Source organism: Melanaphis sacchari, unplaced genomic scaffold (genome assembly GCF_002803265.2).
Source record: "Melanaphis sacchari strain LSU unplaced genomic scaffold, SCAv2.0 Contig53_pilon_pilon, whole genome shotgun sequence".
NCBI classification, from domain to species: Eukaryota; Metazoa; Arthropoda; class Insecta; order Hemiptera; family Aphididae; genus Melanaphis; species Melanaphis sacchari.
The window spans coordinates 599,782-613,135 of NW_020271371.1; the positions used below are offsets into that span (position 1 = coordinate 599,782).

A 13,354-nucleotide genomic window follows, 5' to 3' on the forward strand; every position below is an offset into this window, starting at 1 on the left:
AATTCTAGTTTGTCGCGCTGAGCTCATATTATATATTTAATGCATATTTAATGCAATACACTTTTTGTTGCATACGCTACGCAGACCGCTATCGTTACTTCTTATAGTATAATTTATATTGTTATTATTATTACTGTGGCTATTGTGAGTAACAACGTCACCCGTTCATTATGTTCACAGGGTTGGAAAGGATCGCTGAAGAGTTAATGGGAAGAAGAAAATGGCACCAGTATCAAGACATTTTGGCGAAAAATTATTTACTAGAAGAGGAATTAATGGATCGGAGAGAATGGGTTCCCGTCAAAACGTTTAATTCATGTGATGTGAACACAGACCTGAGTATAGCGGATCACTCACCTGCAGAACTGGTAATTATGCAAATTTATACCTGATATTATTAATTATCTTATTATTGCGACGAGTAATGGCGAATTTTTGAATTTAAATTGTGGTGGGAAAAGGATAATGAGGTAGTTATACCTCCTTCTTCTTATCTACCTAATAGTAGGAAAAATTATTTTATCTTAACATTAAACTTTTGTTCTTAAAAGTCTAAAAATTGACGTTTAAAAGCATTATTATATTCCATTGAATATAATATAATAGTTTGCTATTACAAATTTAGCAATTTAAAATACTGCAAAGTGTGAAAAAAAAATGCGTTTGTTCTAATTAGTGACAATAAATATATAGGATTAATTAATATTATACAAGATTAAGTTTGTGTGTAATGCAGCATAATATTATTCGTTGTTAGTTTTCAATGTCATCTAATAGAAGTGTATGTCTTGTGATAATCAAGATCGTGATAAGTGTTTATTTTTTGTTTTTGTTTCTATGTGTGATTGTAAACTTGGATTTCCTTTGGATGTTTTGAGTTTCATATGAATGATTTTTAAATGGATTTTAATTCAAACGAAAGATAACAATAGGGAGTATCGCAGTATAATTTTAGATTTGGCTAATCATCATGGACCTGCATGGATACTATAGTTTTGATTTTTACGAAGATTCTCCGACACTCGTAAACAGAATGTGCTAAAGTGATCGATATAATAATCATAATTTTCTTATTATTTGGGTTAAGTTTACTTACTGATGAATATTTTAAATTATTTCACGTGCATAGTATTACTATAATTTAGCTATATCAAAATTGACGAAAATTGGTGTTATAGCCTAAAGGTAACAAAAGCAATACTCAGCGCTGTGCGGTATTTTATTTAAATATTTAATAAATTTATTTAGTAAAAATTTAAATAAGTTTAGTAAACAATTATACATTTTTATTTATTATTTTAAACTAATGTATATTAATTATAGTCTTTTGACCTTAACTTGTAAATATAAACTTATATCTGTTAACAATAACTACTCATACATTACTGGTTTAAAATGTTGTAATATTGTCAATGATTATAATATACTTAATATCAGTGGCGGCTTATCGTTTATCTGTGTGCTGTAATACATCCAAATATTTAATATCGAACATTTTTTAATGTGAGTAGAAATAGCAATGAACTAATATAAATCATTATTAATGCAGGTAATATATTTTCAAAAATATTTGACTCAAATACAATTTTACCAAATAATAAGTTATGATTTTTTTCTGTTCTTCTTTTTAGGATTATTGTTAAACCTATAGAACTATAGTTTTAATTAATTATTAATTTTTGTATAATTATTACATGATAATATATGCATTAGAAGTTAAATGAACTATCGTTTTTATTTCTATTTATAAAATCTAAATATATTCCTCTGACGCATAGCAAACACAAGACTGATACGGGGTAAAATATACAGTTTATTTTGTAACATATTATGTTTATACCTATATACGAGTACAATTTAGTACATCAGTGCATAAAAAAAAACTATAATATGTGTATGCGTGTACAACAGTTAAATAATATAACTAATTTTGAATTCGACGCCGTAATTGAGAACAATGTACTATCATGCTACTTGTGATGTGTATTAGAATATTATTGTTGTTGTATAACTGCAACGTGCGGAAGTTCACGAAGTTTTTCAGTGGGACATTTACCTTTTAAACGGCAACAGTCCACACACACGCACACATATAAATATAACATATAAATATATATATATATATATAGGTATATACGATCAAGTCCACTTGTCATCGTTTCCGAATGACCTACATTTCGCGTGGTCGTCATGCGTACACCATTTTATTCATTTGTTTTTAACCTCTGATAGGAGGTTAGGCGCTCCTGAGAAATTATTATTATTCATGGTCGTATTTTTATTTTTTTATTTTTGTTTTATTCATAAATTGTAAAACTCCGGAATAATGTGTTACAAAAGAAAACGTTTCGCGGTCTTTTTATTCGCATAAATTGTGTATGTATTTATATATATATATATTATACCTAACGCGTGTATACCGACAATCGGATATCATGTTAAAGAAAAATCACGTGTTCATTCGTTCGGTTTGTATTATCTAAACTAAAACAACGCGCGTTTGCATTGCACGTTCGCAGTTGTAAACATTAAATAAATACAAAACACAAGTATAGTTTATTGAACGACCACCACGACCATAATACAATATATTATTATATATCCAACTACACGTCGTGAATCGTGGATGTATCAGACTGTATGCACTATGCATATAGTACAATAATAATAATAATAATAATAAAAATAAAGTGAATTACTGGAAATAATTACAGAAACATATCTTACAAATTACAAGTTATTGTTAAGTATATACTATATACAATATATATACACAGCAAACACTATACATAATAAGTAAGTACGTACCCATATACTTCTCCTTTTAGAGTATCATTATTACCTCGATACCGCATACAATTTTATTAAATACGCAAGTACACGGTAGGCTGTATAATATACCTAAGGTCAACCCAGTTTAATCATGATAAACATTGTCACTCTGTAATCTCGAGTGTCTGACGTAAGTTGATATTTTTAAATTTAATTAGCAATCGCATTAATTTTTTTTTATTTTTATACTATAATATTACTTTGTTAGGTTTCATAAAATTAGCTATGTAATTTTCATTTATTATAATACGACAAAATGATTTTTACTGCAGAAAAGTTTAAAATTATTAAGTTGAACATTATTTTTTGATTCGTTTGATCCAAATTGAACTTCATTGAAAGTAGTTCAATTTGACTTTGATGCGCAAATATTGTCCATGTATAGTACTTATGTGTTTATTCGTGAATTCTGAAATGCTTCATAATATATGTGTTTATACATGAAATTTGTTTCGGTATGTATAGATATTATAATGCCTAACGTATTGATAATATCAATATGTAAAGTATTTAAGTATTCAATTAATAAACTTGTTTGGATGATCAAAAATCATCGAGCCGTAATTTGGTGTATTATAATTTATAATTTAAAACAAATATACGAATATACGACTGTAGTACCAAGATTATCTAAAAGAAATACGGTGTACCTACCTACTTCAATTTATTATCAATATAATTATTAATTAATTTAAAAGTGTATGCATTAAAATTGCACTTTAATATTAAGTTCAATATTGTATTAAATGTGCTAATGATTTTCAACATAACATGTTAAAAAGGGAAAGTAATAAAACATTATAGTATGTATGAAAAAATTATGAAAATTGTAATTATTAAGAAAAATATTATAATTAACGTATAATATTACAGTGAGTACTGTATAGGAACTATACTAAGGTGTGTAGTTCAATCTATAATATCCACAATATATCGTTCCCATCTATATAATATTCTACTTATTAATTATTTTATAATTTATGTAATGTATTAAATAGTTACAAGTACGGCGGATTTGCTTGAAATTCGTTTAATAAATTACTAAATTGTATCTAAGTATTTAGTATTAATACTAATTAATTTCCAATGTATAACATGATTCAATATTAATCAGCTGGATATATTTTTATTATTAAGTAGACATAAAAAAATTCATTATTTAATCATCTTAATAAAACTGTTGAAAAATATTAAATTTAAAATTAATAATTTATTAAAATCAGTAAACCTTTGAGTTCATTTTTTAATTATCAATGTATTTAAATTTATATTATTTTTATAAATATTTGATCAAACAATATAACAATTGATAAAACTTTAAAAAAATTTCCTCCATTAAATCTAAATTTAAAAAATATAAATCAATGATACAATATTTAGCAAATAACGTTTTTTTTTCTTATTTTTAATACAATAATTTAATAGATACACTGTCACAATTGCGCAAATCATCAAAGAAAAAAAGACGATTTTATATTTCAAAAATTTTTTTAAATCGAGATTTATCTAAACATATAAAATCCAAATACCCCATTCACTAATCGCTGTAGCTCAAAAACTATTCAACCTACGAACTTGAAATTTGCATTAGTGGTTTCTCTAATAATTTTACCGTGCTATAAGAAAGGATTTTAAAAAATGTTGCGTTTAAGTGGATTAATTAATAATTTCAATTATTCATTAATTATATACCTATACCAACCGTGCGGCGTGTAGATATGAATTGTTCCGAGAAGTTTATCGACAAAAATACACACGGGCGAAGCCGGGTAATTCAGCTAGTTTTTGCATAATGTTACGTTTATTTTACTATATAATATAAATTGATTTATTAAACAATTATTGCTAAATAATTACTTTTGGAAAGCGACTATACTTCAGGCATATTATTATTTTAACAATAAAATCGTTTACCTATACGTGGATGTCAAAACTATATAGTTTCAGTTTACAAGTATACTTAGTATCTAAAAAATAATTGATACTGATTAAATTTTTGTTTAATGTGTATAATATGTTTGATCTAATTTTATCGGTATGAGTTATTATTTTTGTTCATAGTATAGTCGATAATATTATAGCTTTATAGTCGAGGCTACTGTATATATTTTACCCATATTATAATTATCACAGAAAAGTGCCGCATTAACTGCAGCTGATGAAGTAGAGTCCTTCGAATTCACCGGCATATTTATGCGTCGATTTTAACTCGCTGCTATAGGAATTTGTCGTGTAGAATATTTTATACTCTAAACTTTTGACCGTATCTCGGAGATGTTTCGTGACTCGGAAAAGTTTCGCTTGTGCGCTGATACATTATTTATCCCTGAAACAATATGCAATTATTATCACGAGTAGATACCTGAATCTGATCGCCTGATTTGGCGTTTCCTTTAATAATATATATATAAATCTATGTGGTTTTTGCCGGATTGTTATTATCGTTATTGTTACACGTATGTACCGCGTGATATGGAGTCGTTTATATAAAATAATAATGTATTATAATCGATTCGCTTTAAAACGATAAAAACCAATCAGCAGCAGTTTCGTCGGATTCATTTCAGATTCTTATCATTTATGTGTCGAAGGCCTTCAGCAAAAATTGTCCAATTTTTTTTTTTTTGTTTTGTCTACAGTGCAATGAATCCTAGGAATCTTGTAGTACCGCGAAGAGGTATTGCTTTTCTGGTACATTTAAACCTCCCCAACCTCTCGATATTCATGTTAGGAATTTTATACCTTTAGGAGTAAAATAATATCCTGAATATGAGAAAATTGCAGTACATCCCTGCGGGATCCAAGAAGTAATGAATTCCTCGCTATAATCGTTGTTAAAAAATGTGTGTCAGGCAACATAAATGGTAGGTATAATTCTGTGAAATACGTTGTAGCCAATGCATAACGTATAAAATACTTATCTAAAACATTATTTTGATCTTCCTACTCGAAAAAATTCTTTTCGATGCACATATTATAATCGATAGCTTAAAACAATGATATACTGAAAATTGTTTTATCCTACGTTCCTTCAACGAGATCTCTACGAAACACATATAATAATCTATGTTAACGGCTAGAAAATTATTAATGATGTGAAATAGAATATCTGTATTTATTAATCGTTTATATAATAGTAACGACATATTTCCCTTAATTAGTGTTACATATTTTCGATATTAATTTGTTTTCCTTTTCTGTACTGTGACTATTCCTAGACTAACACATTTTGAATATTTAACGATAAGGGAATCACATTTATTGCGTTTCATATTTTTGTCGACACGCACTAAAACTGCTATATTGTATTATTTTTGTACTCTCGAAGTTAATGACTTGTCTCTATTTTTTAGCCAGTTCTATTAATACTTATCGTGAGATACGATCATATTCATTTATCGATTACCATTCAGACTTAATTGGTGATATGATATCAACACCCTGGAGATTTTCGTATTTATACAATAGAAAGTTACAAAATAAAAATTAATTAATTAAGCGGGTGATATAATATATAGTTTGTTTCAAAACTGTACAACGGCAATTCGATTACTGTTTTAAAAAATATTTATAAATTAGTAAATTACCGTCCAATATACGTAATATCAATATACAACATTATAATAATGTGTACTTAAAAACTATGTGCCGTGTTCGCAGGAGCCATCGTCTGAAACGGGAAGCTTGAGCGGCGGCAGTCGCAGCGCAGAGAGTCCGGAACCGGAACCGGGCAGGCGGTCGTGTTCCATACCGCCGACGGCGGCATCAGAGCCGTGTTGCGCCGATGATCGGTCGCCACCACCACCGCCACTGCTATTGTGCCTCCAACCCCACGGCGCTGCCGCCGCCGCAATGGCCGCGGTCGCGTCAATGAACAACTCGTCGTCGTCATCGTCCACGACGACGATGACACCGGCTGGCGGGCCACCGTCGCCCACCGCGCTTGAGGCCGCGGCCGCCGGCCTGCCGAAATGGCTTTTGGCCGCCGCCACGCTGAGGCTGCAAGAGACGACGGCCGCTGCGGCGGCGGCAGCAGCCGCGGCCGCGGCCGCGACGTCGGCGACCACCGGCTGCAAGTCGCCTCCCGCCCACCGTCACAACAATCAGCAGCAGCAACAACAACACCAGTCGCTCGATCAACCGCTTGATCTCAGCGCCAAGAGCAACAACAACAACAACGTCAGCGGCAACGCTTCGTCGTCGTCCACGCCGTCGTGTCCGAGCTCGACGTCTACGCCGTCGTCCGAGCTGAAAAACGTGCCAGCCACCGTCGCTCCCGCCGTCGCCATCAACCCGTTCACGTCAGATCTCATCGCCACGGACATGGTGAACCAGCTGCGCGACCTGTTACCTAGCACGTCCACGTTCCTACCGCACCCAACGCTCAATGTGCCCATGGTAACCCCCAACAACCGGAACGCGCTTAAGTGAGTGACCGTGTTAACGTTAACGTTAGTTAAGACTTGTACACCCGTGTAGGCGATTTATATCTTCTTGTTTGTGATGTTTGTATATATTACACTGATTAACTACCGCGGACAAGTCTTGTCGACATGCAGTGTGCCTACTCGTCCGATTCGGTTCCACTTCCGCAGGTGTATGCCATATGATGTTTCATTATTAAAAATTTTATTCGTTATTGAGTATAGACCACCTCGGAGGTTATATTCTTCGGGGCAATGTTCTAAATGACCCTTCAAAATATTTCGTTTCAGTTGTATTGAAAACGCGTATTTGTCTACTGCCATTTTTCGTCCGATCGAATCGACAAGACGTGTTTCGTTATTGTGATTTGCATCGACGAATTAACATACTGATGAAAAAATATAATTTATTCCAGCTGGCAATTATCGTGTGGTTAAATATTACAGTTTATTATTGACGTTGTTGTTGTTAAACGGCACGCGGCCACACGTTGCAGTAGTTGTATGTATATGTGGTGTACATGTAAATGTGTACACTTTAAAAATGATTTATGCCCGTAATAAGTACTTGTTTTGGTTTTACGAGTGCGTGGATGTATACGTATATACAGTACACGGAGTTTGTGGCATACAGATGTCGGATTTCGTTGATGAGATGCATTTTTAAAATATGTACACGGTCGGTGGTCTGTCTATGGTACACGTTGCATTCAAATCGGAACACAGGCCAAATCCCACTGGTCGGTATTTCATAACTGTGCACAATACTCGTATATTATTCGATTAACCTAATTTTGGCTTATATAATTACGATATTTACATCTAATTTATTTAGAACACGGTCGTTGTATTTTTTCACTATACGACTATCTAAATAGTACGCTTGGTAATGCGATAATCCGTCTGTTAACGACGAGGTAATATGACGTTGTGGAGATTTAGTGAATTTACACATTACACGCGTCATATATTATTTATAGGTAATATGAATACACGAAATTCGCGTTAATAGATGTCGTTACCTGCACAGCGCTGGTATTTAAATTTCTATTTATGATATTATGTATTTGCATTTTCGTCATTAAACATTCGTGTTTGAACGTCAAAATTGTGCACAGTATTCAAAGCGGTTATAAAAAAGCGGTTGTCGACGATTAGTGAAAACAACGTACCTACTATAATAGCCGCGCAGGATAAAAGTTCTTTATTTCACTAGGGTTTACAGTTTACAGCGCGTATTATACGATGGCGTCCGACGTGTACCTACCATTCGTGGTACGTACGTGTCTAAGACAGTGTTAAACGTCTTATAGATCTTTGAAACGTCGCGCGTCAAATATCGGCACCATAAATACGATTTCTCGGCCTACCCCGTCGTCAGATTTCTGTTAGACTCCGTCGAGGTCGTCGACTCGAACACTTTGCGACAACGGTCTAGACCGATAATAATAATAATAATAATAATAATATAATATATATCGTGCGCGCGTTTGATTAGTAGGTAAACGTTTTTGCGCGTGATGAGAGTTGCTGCGTCGCAACGCCGATACCTATTGCGCTGTTAAAACCCTACGATTCGATTTTGCAGATCGAGGACGGTGAAACAGCCGAGTCACATTGCCGGCCGGAAGACTTACACAGAGGACGAGTTGCAAAAAGCGCTTCGAGACATCCAGAGCGGCAAGTTGGGCACAAGGCGGGCGGCCGTCATATACGGCATACCCAGGTCGACGTTGCGGAACAAGGTGTACAAGATGGCGCTGGAACGGGACAGCGCCGGCGGCGGCGCTGGCGGCGGAGTGGCCGTCAGGGACGCGTCGGCGGTCGGAGACGACCCGTCCAACGGACAGACCGCCGAGATGATGCCGATGCTGGTCGAGGACGACGACGACGAGGACAGGGAAACGGCGTCGGTCGAAGACGAATGCACGAACAGAGCGACGGCGGACGGCAAGGACCACCACCACGCGCCACACCAACAACAACAACCGCCGCCGCCGCCGCAGCACCGCGGCCAACAGCCCAGGACGCCGTCGTCGTACATGACGGTCGAAGACTTGTTGCGGATCACGGCGGAACAACAGCAGCAGGCGGCCGCGACCATGCCCAACGCCGAGACGCTCCGGCTGTTCCTGCAGCATTACGCCAACAACAAACTGCTGCACAACAGACCGGAGTCGCATTATCGGGGACGCGACGTACCGGTGGACGGCCGATCGCCATCGCCGCCGTCCACCGCCGCCGCCGCCGCCGCCGCTACGGCCGCCACCAGGTTTCCGCTGCCCATAACTGCGGATCTATGGCCGGCGGCTGCAGCCGCTGCAGCAGCGGCGGCGGCCTTGGACCCTCAACACATGGGAACGTATCTGTCGCACTTGTTGTCCTCGTCGGTGGTGGCCGCGTCGCCTACGGCCGGATTGAGGTCGCCGCACTTGCAATCTCATGGCAGTCCACCACCTCCACCGCCGCCGCCACCATCGCAGCAGCAACAGCAGCACATGTCAGTGGCTCACCACCAGCAAGAATTATTCAAAGACTTCACCGTCAAGGACTTGATGCGCAAAATACTGGACGAAGAACAGCAGCAGCAGCTACAGCACTTGCAACAGTACGGCAACAAATTGGTAGACCCTAGACAGTGGTCGTCGAACGGTTGCAGTTCATCTGAACCGATGGACACGGGTCGCAGCAACGACGACGATTCGAACCCGTCCAACGTCATCCTGAGAATACCGTCTTACAAGCCAGTTCCCGGTGGTAAGGGTGGCGATTTTGAGTCGGTGGCGTGCGCCAAAGACATCTCGTCTCCTGGGCGAACCAACAGTGTCAGAAGCGATTCGTCGTCGCCACCGTCGTCGTCCGGCGGTGGTGTTGGTGGTAAACATTCGGCCAACCTAAGAGACGTGATCGCCAAGAATATCACGAAAAGGTTCCAATCCGATCCCTCGCTCCCACCGCCCATACCAGCCGTCGAATCGTTCGCTCGAGCCTATCAACAGTACCAACAACAACACCACCATCATCATCAACAACAACAACACCATCATCATCTACAGCAACATGGCATATCCACTTCCTTCGGTACCGGAAACTCCGTCATTAGGAACCATAACAACAATAATTTGCAGCAGGATGATTGTCGGAAACGAGTACCGACGCCTACCAACAAATCATCGTCGGTTATAACGTCTTCGTCCGCTGGCGCTGGCTTCCACACGAGTAGCTCCTCATCGTCGTCTTCCAACTCGGCATCAGCTGCGGCGGCGGCGGCTGCTGCTGCGGCTGCGGCAGCTGCCGGTGGCAAGGGCACCAGGCCCAAGCGAGGCAAATACCGAAACTATGACCGGGACAGTCTAGTAGAAGCTGTGCGAGCGGTGCAGCGGGGTGAAATGAGCGTGCACCGGGCTGGATCTTATTACGGCGTGCCACACTCTACGCTCGAGTACAAGGTCAAGGAGAGACATCTGATGCGGCCCAGGAAACGGGAGCCTAAGAACCCTCCGTCCTCATCGTCAGTGTCCGCAGCAGTTGTCGCCGACCAGCATTCAGATCGGAAAAAGTCATCGTCCGATCTTTCGTCGGTCGTCCGGCCAATTGACAAGACGACTACTACCTCGTCTTCCTCGTCTTCTGCCACTCCGCCATCTATTAAAATGCCCGCGCACGTCCAGTTTTCGGCGCAACAACAACCGTCATCGATTCAGACACCTAATGGGCTCAAAATGTTTGACGCCGCAAGCCCGGTGGGACCGTATCAGCCATCGTTCCCGTTTTGGGCCCCAAACCCGTTCCACATGCCTATGGAGTTCCAGCGTAATCCGGTGGCGTTCCCACCGATGTCGATGATGCAACGGATGCAAGCTGAGTCACGGTTACACCACCACCAGGCCGCAGCCGTGGCTGCTGCATCCATCGCCAGTTTGGGAAAAAACGCCCGCGAGGTAGCTGAAAACCTATATGACGGAACGGACAATGGCAGCTTCCTGGACGGTATCATCAGGTCCAGTCTGGAAACGGGACTTAAGTCAGCGGCTACTATGGCGGCAGTCCAAGCGGCTGCTAAAAACGCTATGAAGGGAGATGGAGGATGTAGAGATGGCAGTGGCGGCGACAACTGCAGTCCGGAAGGTTCACCGCAAGTAGCTGGGGCCGAAGACGACGGAAAAGACCATTTGGAAGACCGAGCAGCCACGCCACCATCATGTCAGGACTCAGCTGCGAACAGCGAAGACGAGAAGTCTCCGGACGAACAGGAACACCGTCATCAGCAGCAAGACGATTCCGAACACGAAACAGTCGCTGATCGGGCGTCCACTGCTTCACCCGAACGCGCAATCGAAACGGAAAACGACGACGACGATATCGCCGACGCAGTTTGAGGTAACACCGCTGGTATGCATAATATATTAATGATAAGTGTGTTTGAAAAATGATAATAAAAAAAAAAAATTGGGAACAAGTCAAATAAGTATAAACGTCTTATGAGACAATTCTCTTGTTTGTAAATAAATATAATAATATTAATATTATGCTTGTTATATAGAACTCTCTTGCTGCCGACTAAGGGAGTTATATGTATATTATTATTATAATATAATAGAAGAAAATGTGGTATGAGTTTTTGTTTGTGTCGTTTCGGTAATGATTTTGATTGAGGATAGAAATTAAAAAGATAGTTTAAAAAAATGTAATCGGCTAGTGCAATTTTTACGTGGTCTGTGTTAAAAATTGAAATAATAATACATGCACGTATAACATGCATTACTAAACTGCTGACGGTAATGAAAACCTCCATGAATTGTTATTTCGCGGCGTCTTTGTGATAAAAAAAAAATTGTTTATATTTGTTTACGTTGTGTTTTTCTTTTGTAATTTAAAAACAAAAAAAATCTTATGATTTTTTTACATTAAATTTTATTGCACTACCATGTTTTAAAACTACGAATATTTTTGGTTGTAAACGTCCCTTTTTATGTACAGTGTAAAAAATTTAATAATTTATTTTATTATTATAATAATATATATACAATACTATTATATAAATCATTATTGTTTCTGGGTATATACAGATACACTCGTACAGTATGTCGTGTTATATTGATTAATATCACGGTCTTACGTATACCTTTCTATATTATATCATTATATGATATTTAATCTAAAATTAATAGTAATCGATACACGGACTAGAGGGATGTATATATCTTATTATATAATACACATTATACATGTATAAGAAAATCATGCATGAAAATGTTTGTGCCATAAAAATATTGATAGTATGTATAGCATAATATTATATGTGTACTGAAATATTTCATTGGTCGAGCCGATCACGCTTAACGAATGTTTATAATTGATTATATTTTCTAATCACGTGTTCCATACGAACGAACATTTAATTTATTAAGTTTTTTCGTTTTATATATACGTAAGGAATTGTTTTTTTTTTTTTTAATCACTTCTATATTTGTATGTACATATAAAAAAAAAAAAAATTGAATAATTTTTTTAGACTATTATTTTGTATTATTGTTCCTTTTAAATGTATCGAGGAAAACGATGATTAAATAATATTAAAGAGCAAATATTAAAAAAAAAAAAAAAAAAAAAAAAAAAAAAATGTAAATATATTATTTTAGTGTTGATTTATTATAATATTATAATCACGCGAAAGTCTGTAATTTTTTCTCGATTTTTAATACATATATATTTTTTTTTTTAAGACTCTAATCATATCATTACGACATTAGGTAGTTGTTTTTTTTTTATATAATATATATATAGAAAAAAAGAGGAAGGTTGTGCTTTTATTGTATTATGAACTCATTTGACCGAAATCAAACCTGTGTATAAGTGGAATGATAAAATCGATTTACATTCCATACAACGCGATATAAATATATATATATATAACTGTTAAACTCAAATTTTTATCTCCAGTTCTCGTGACATTTTTAAAGCCTAAAGACAGCAAAGCATTCCAAAATACAATGTTTTAAAAAAAAATATACGTACGTTTATAACAAGTATCGTGTTCACTATTTTATAATTTTTCGGGGGGAGGGGGAATGGGGATTTACGGAGATATGACAGAG

The 13,354-nt window shown here is 36.9% G+C and overlaps 1 protein-coding gene across 6 annotated transcripts in view; it reads left to right on the forward strand.

The window, feature by feature from the left end:
- Nucleotides 1–12,677, forward strand: part of LOC112599544 (mushroom body large-type Kenyon cell-specific protein 1) — a 37,483-nt gene extending 24,806 nt beyond the window's left edge. For all 6 annotated transcript variants that reach the window (XM_025346469.1, XM_025346473.1, XM_025346471.1 and 3 more), the window contains 3 exons: nucleotides 181–368; nucleotides 6,493–7,259; nucleotides 8,845–12,677. In XM_025346469.1, coding sequence (XP_025202254.1) covers nucleotides 181–368; nucleotides 6,493–7,259; nucleotides 8,845–11,635 — 3,746 coding nt within the window. In that variant the 3' untranslated portion in view covers nucleotides 11,636–12,677. The remainder of the gene's footprint in view (nucleotides 1–180; nucleotides 369–6,492; nucleotides 7,260–8,844) is intronic.
- The last annotated feature ends 677 nt before the right edge of the window (nucleotides 12,678–13,354 follow it).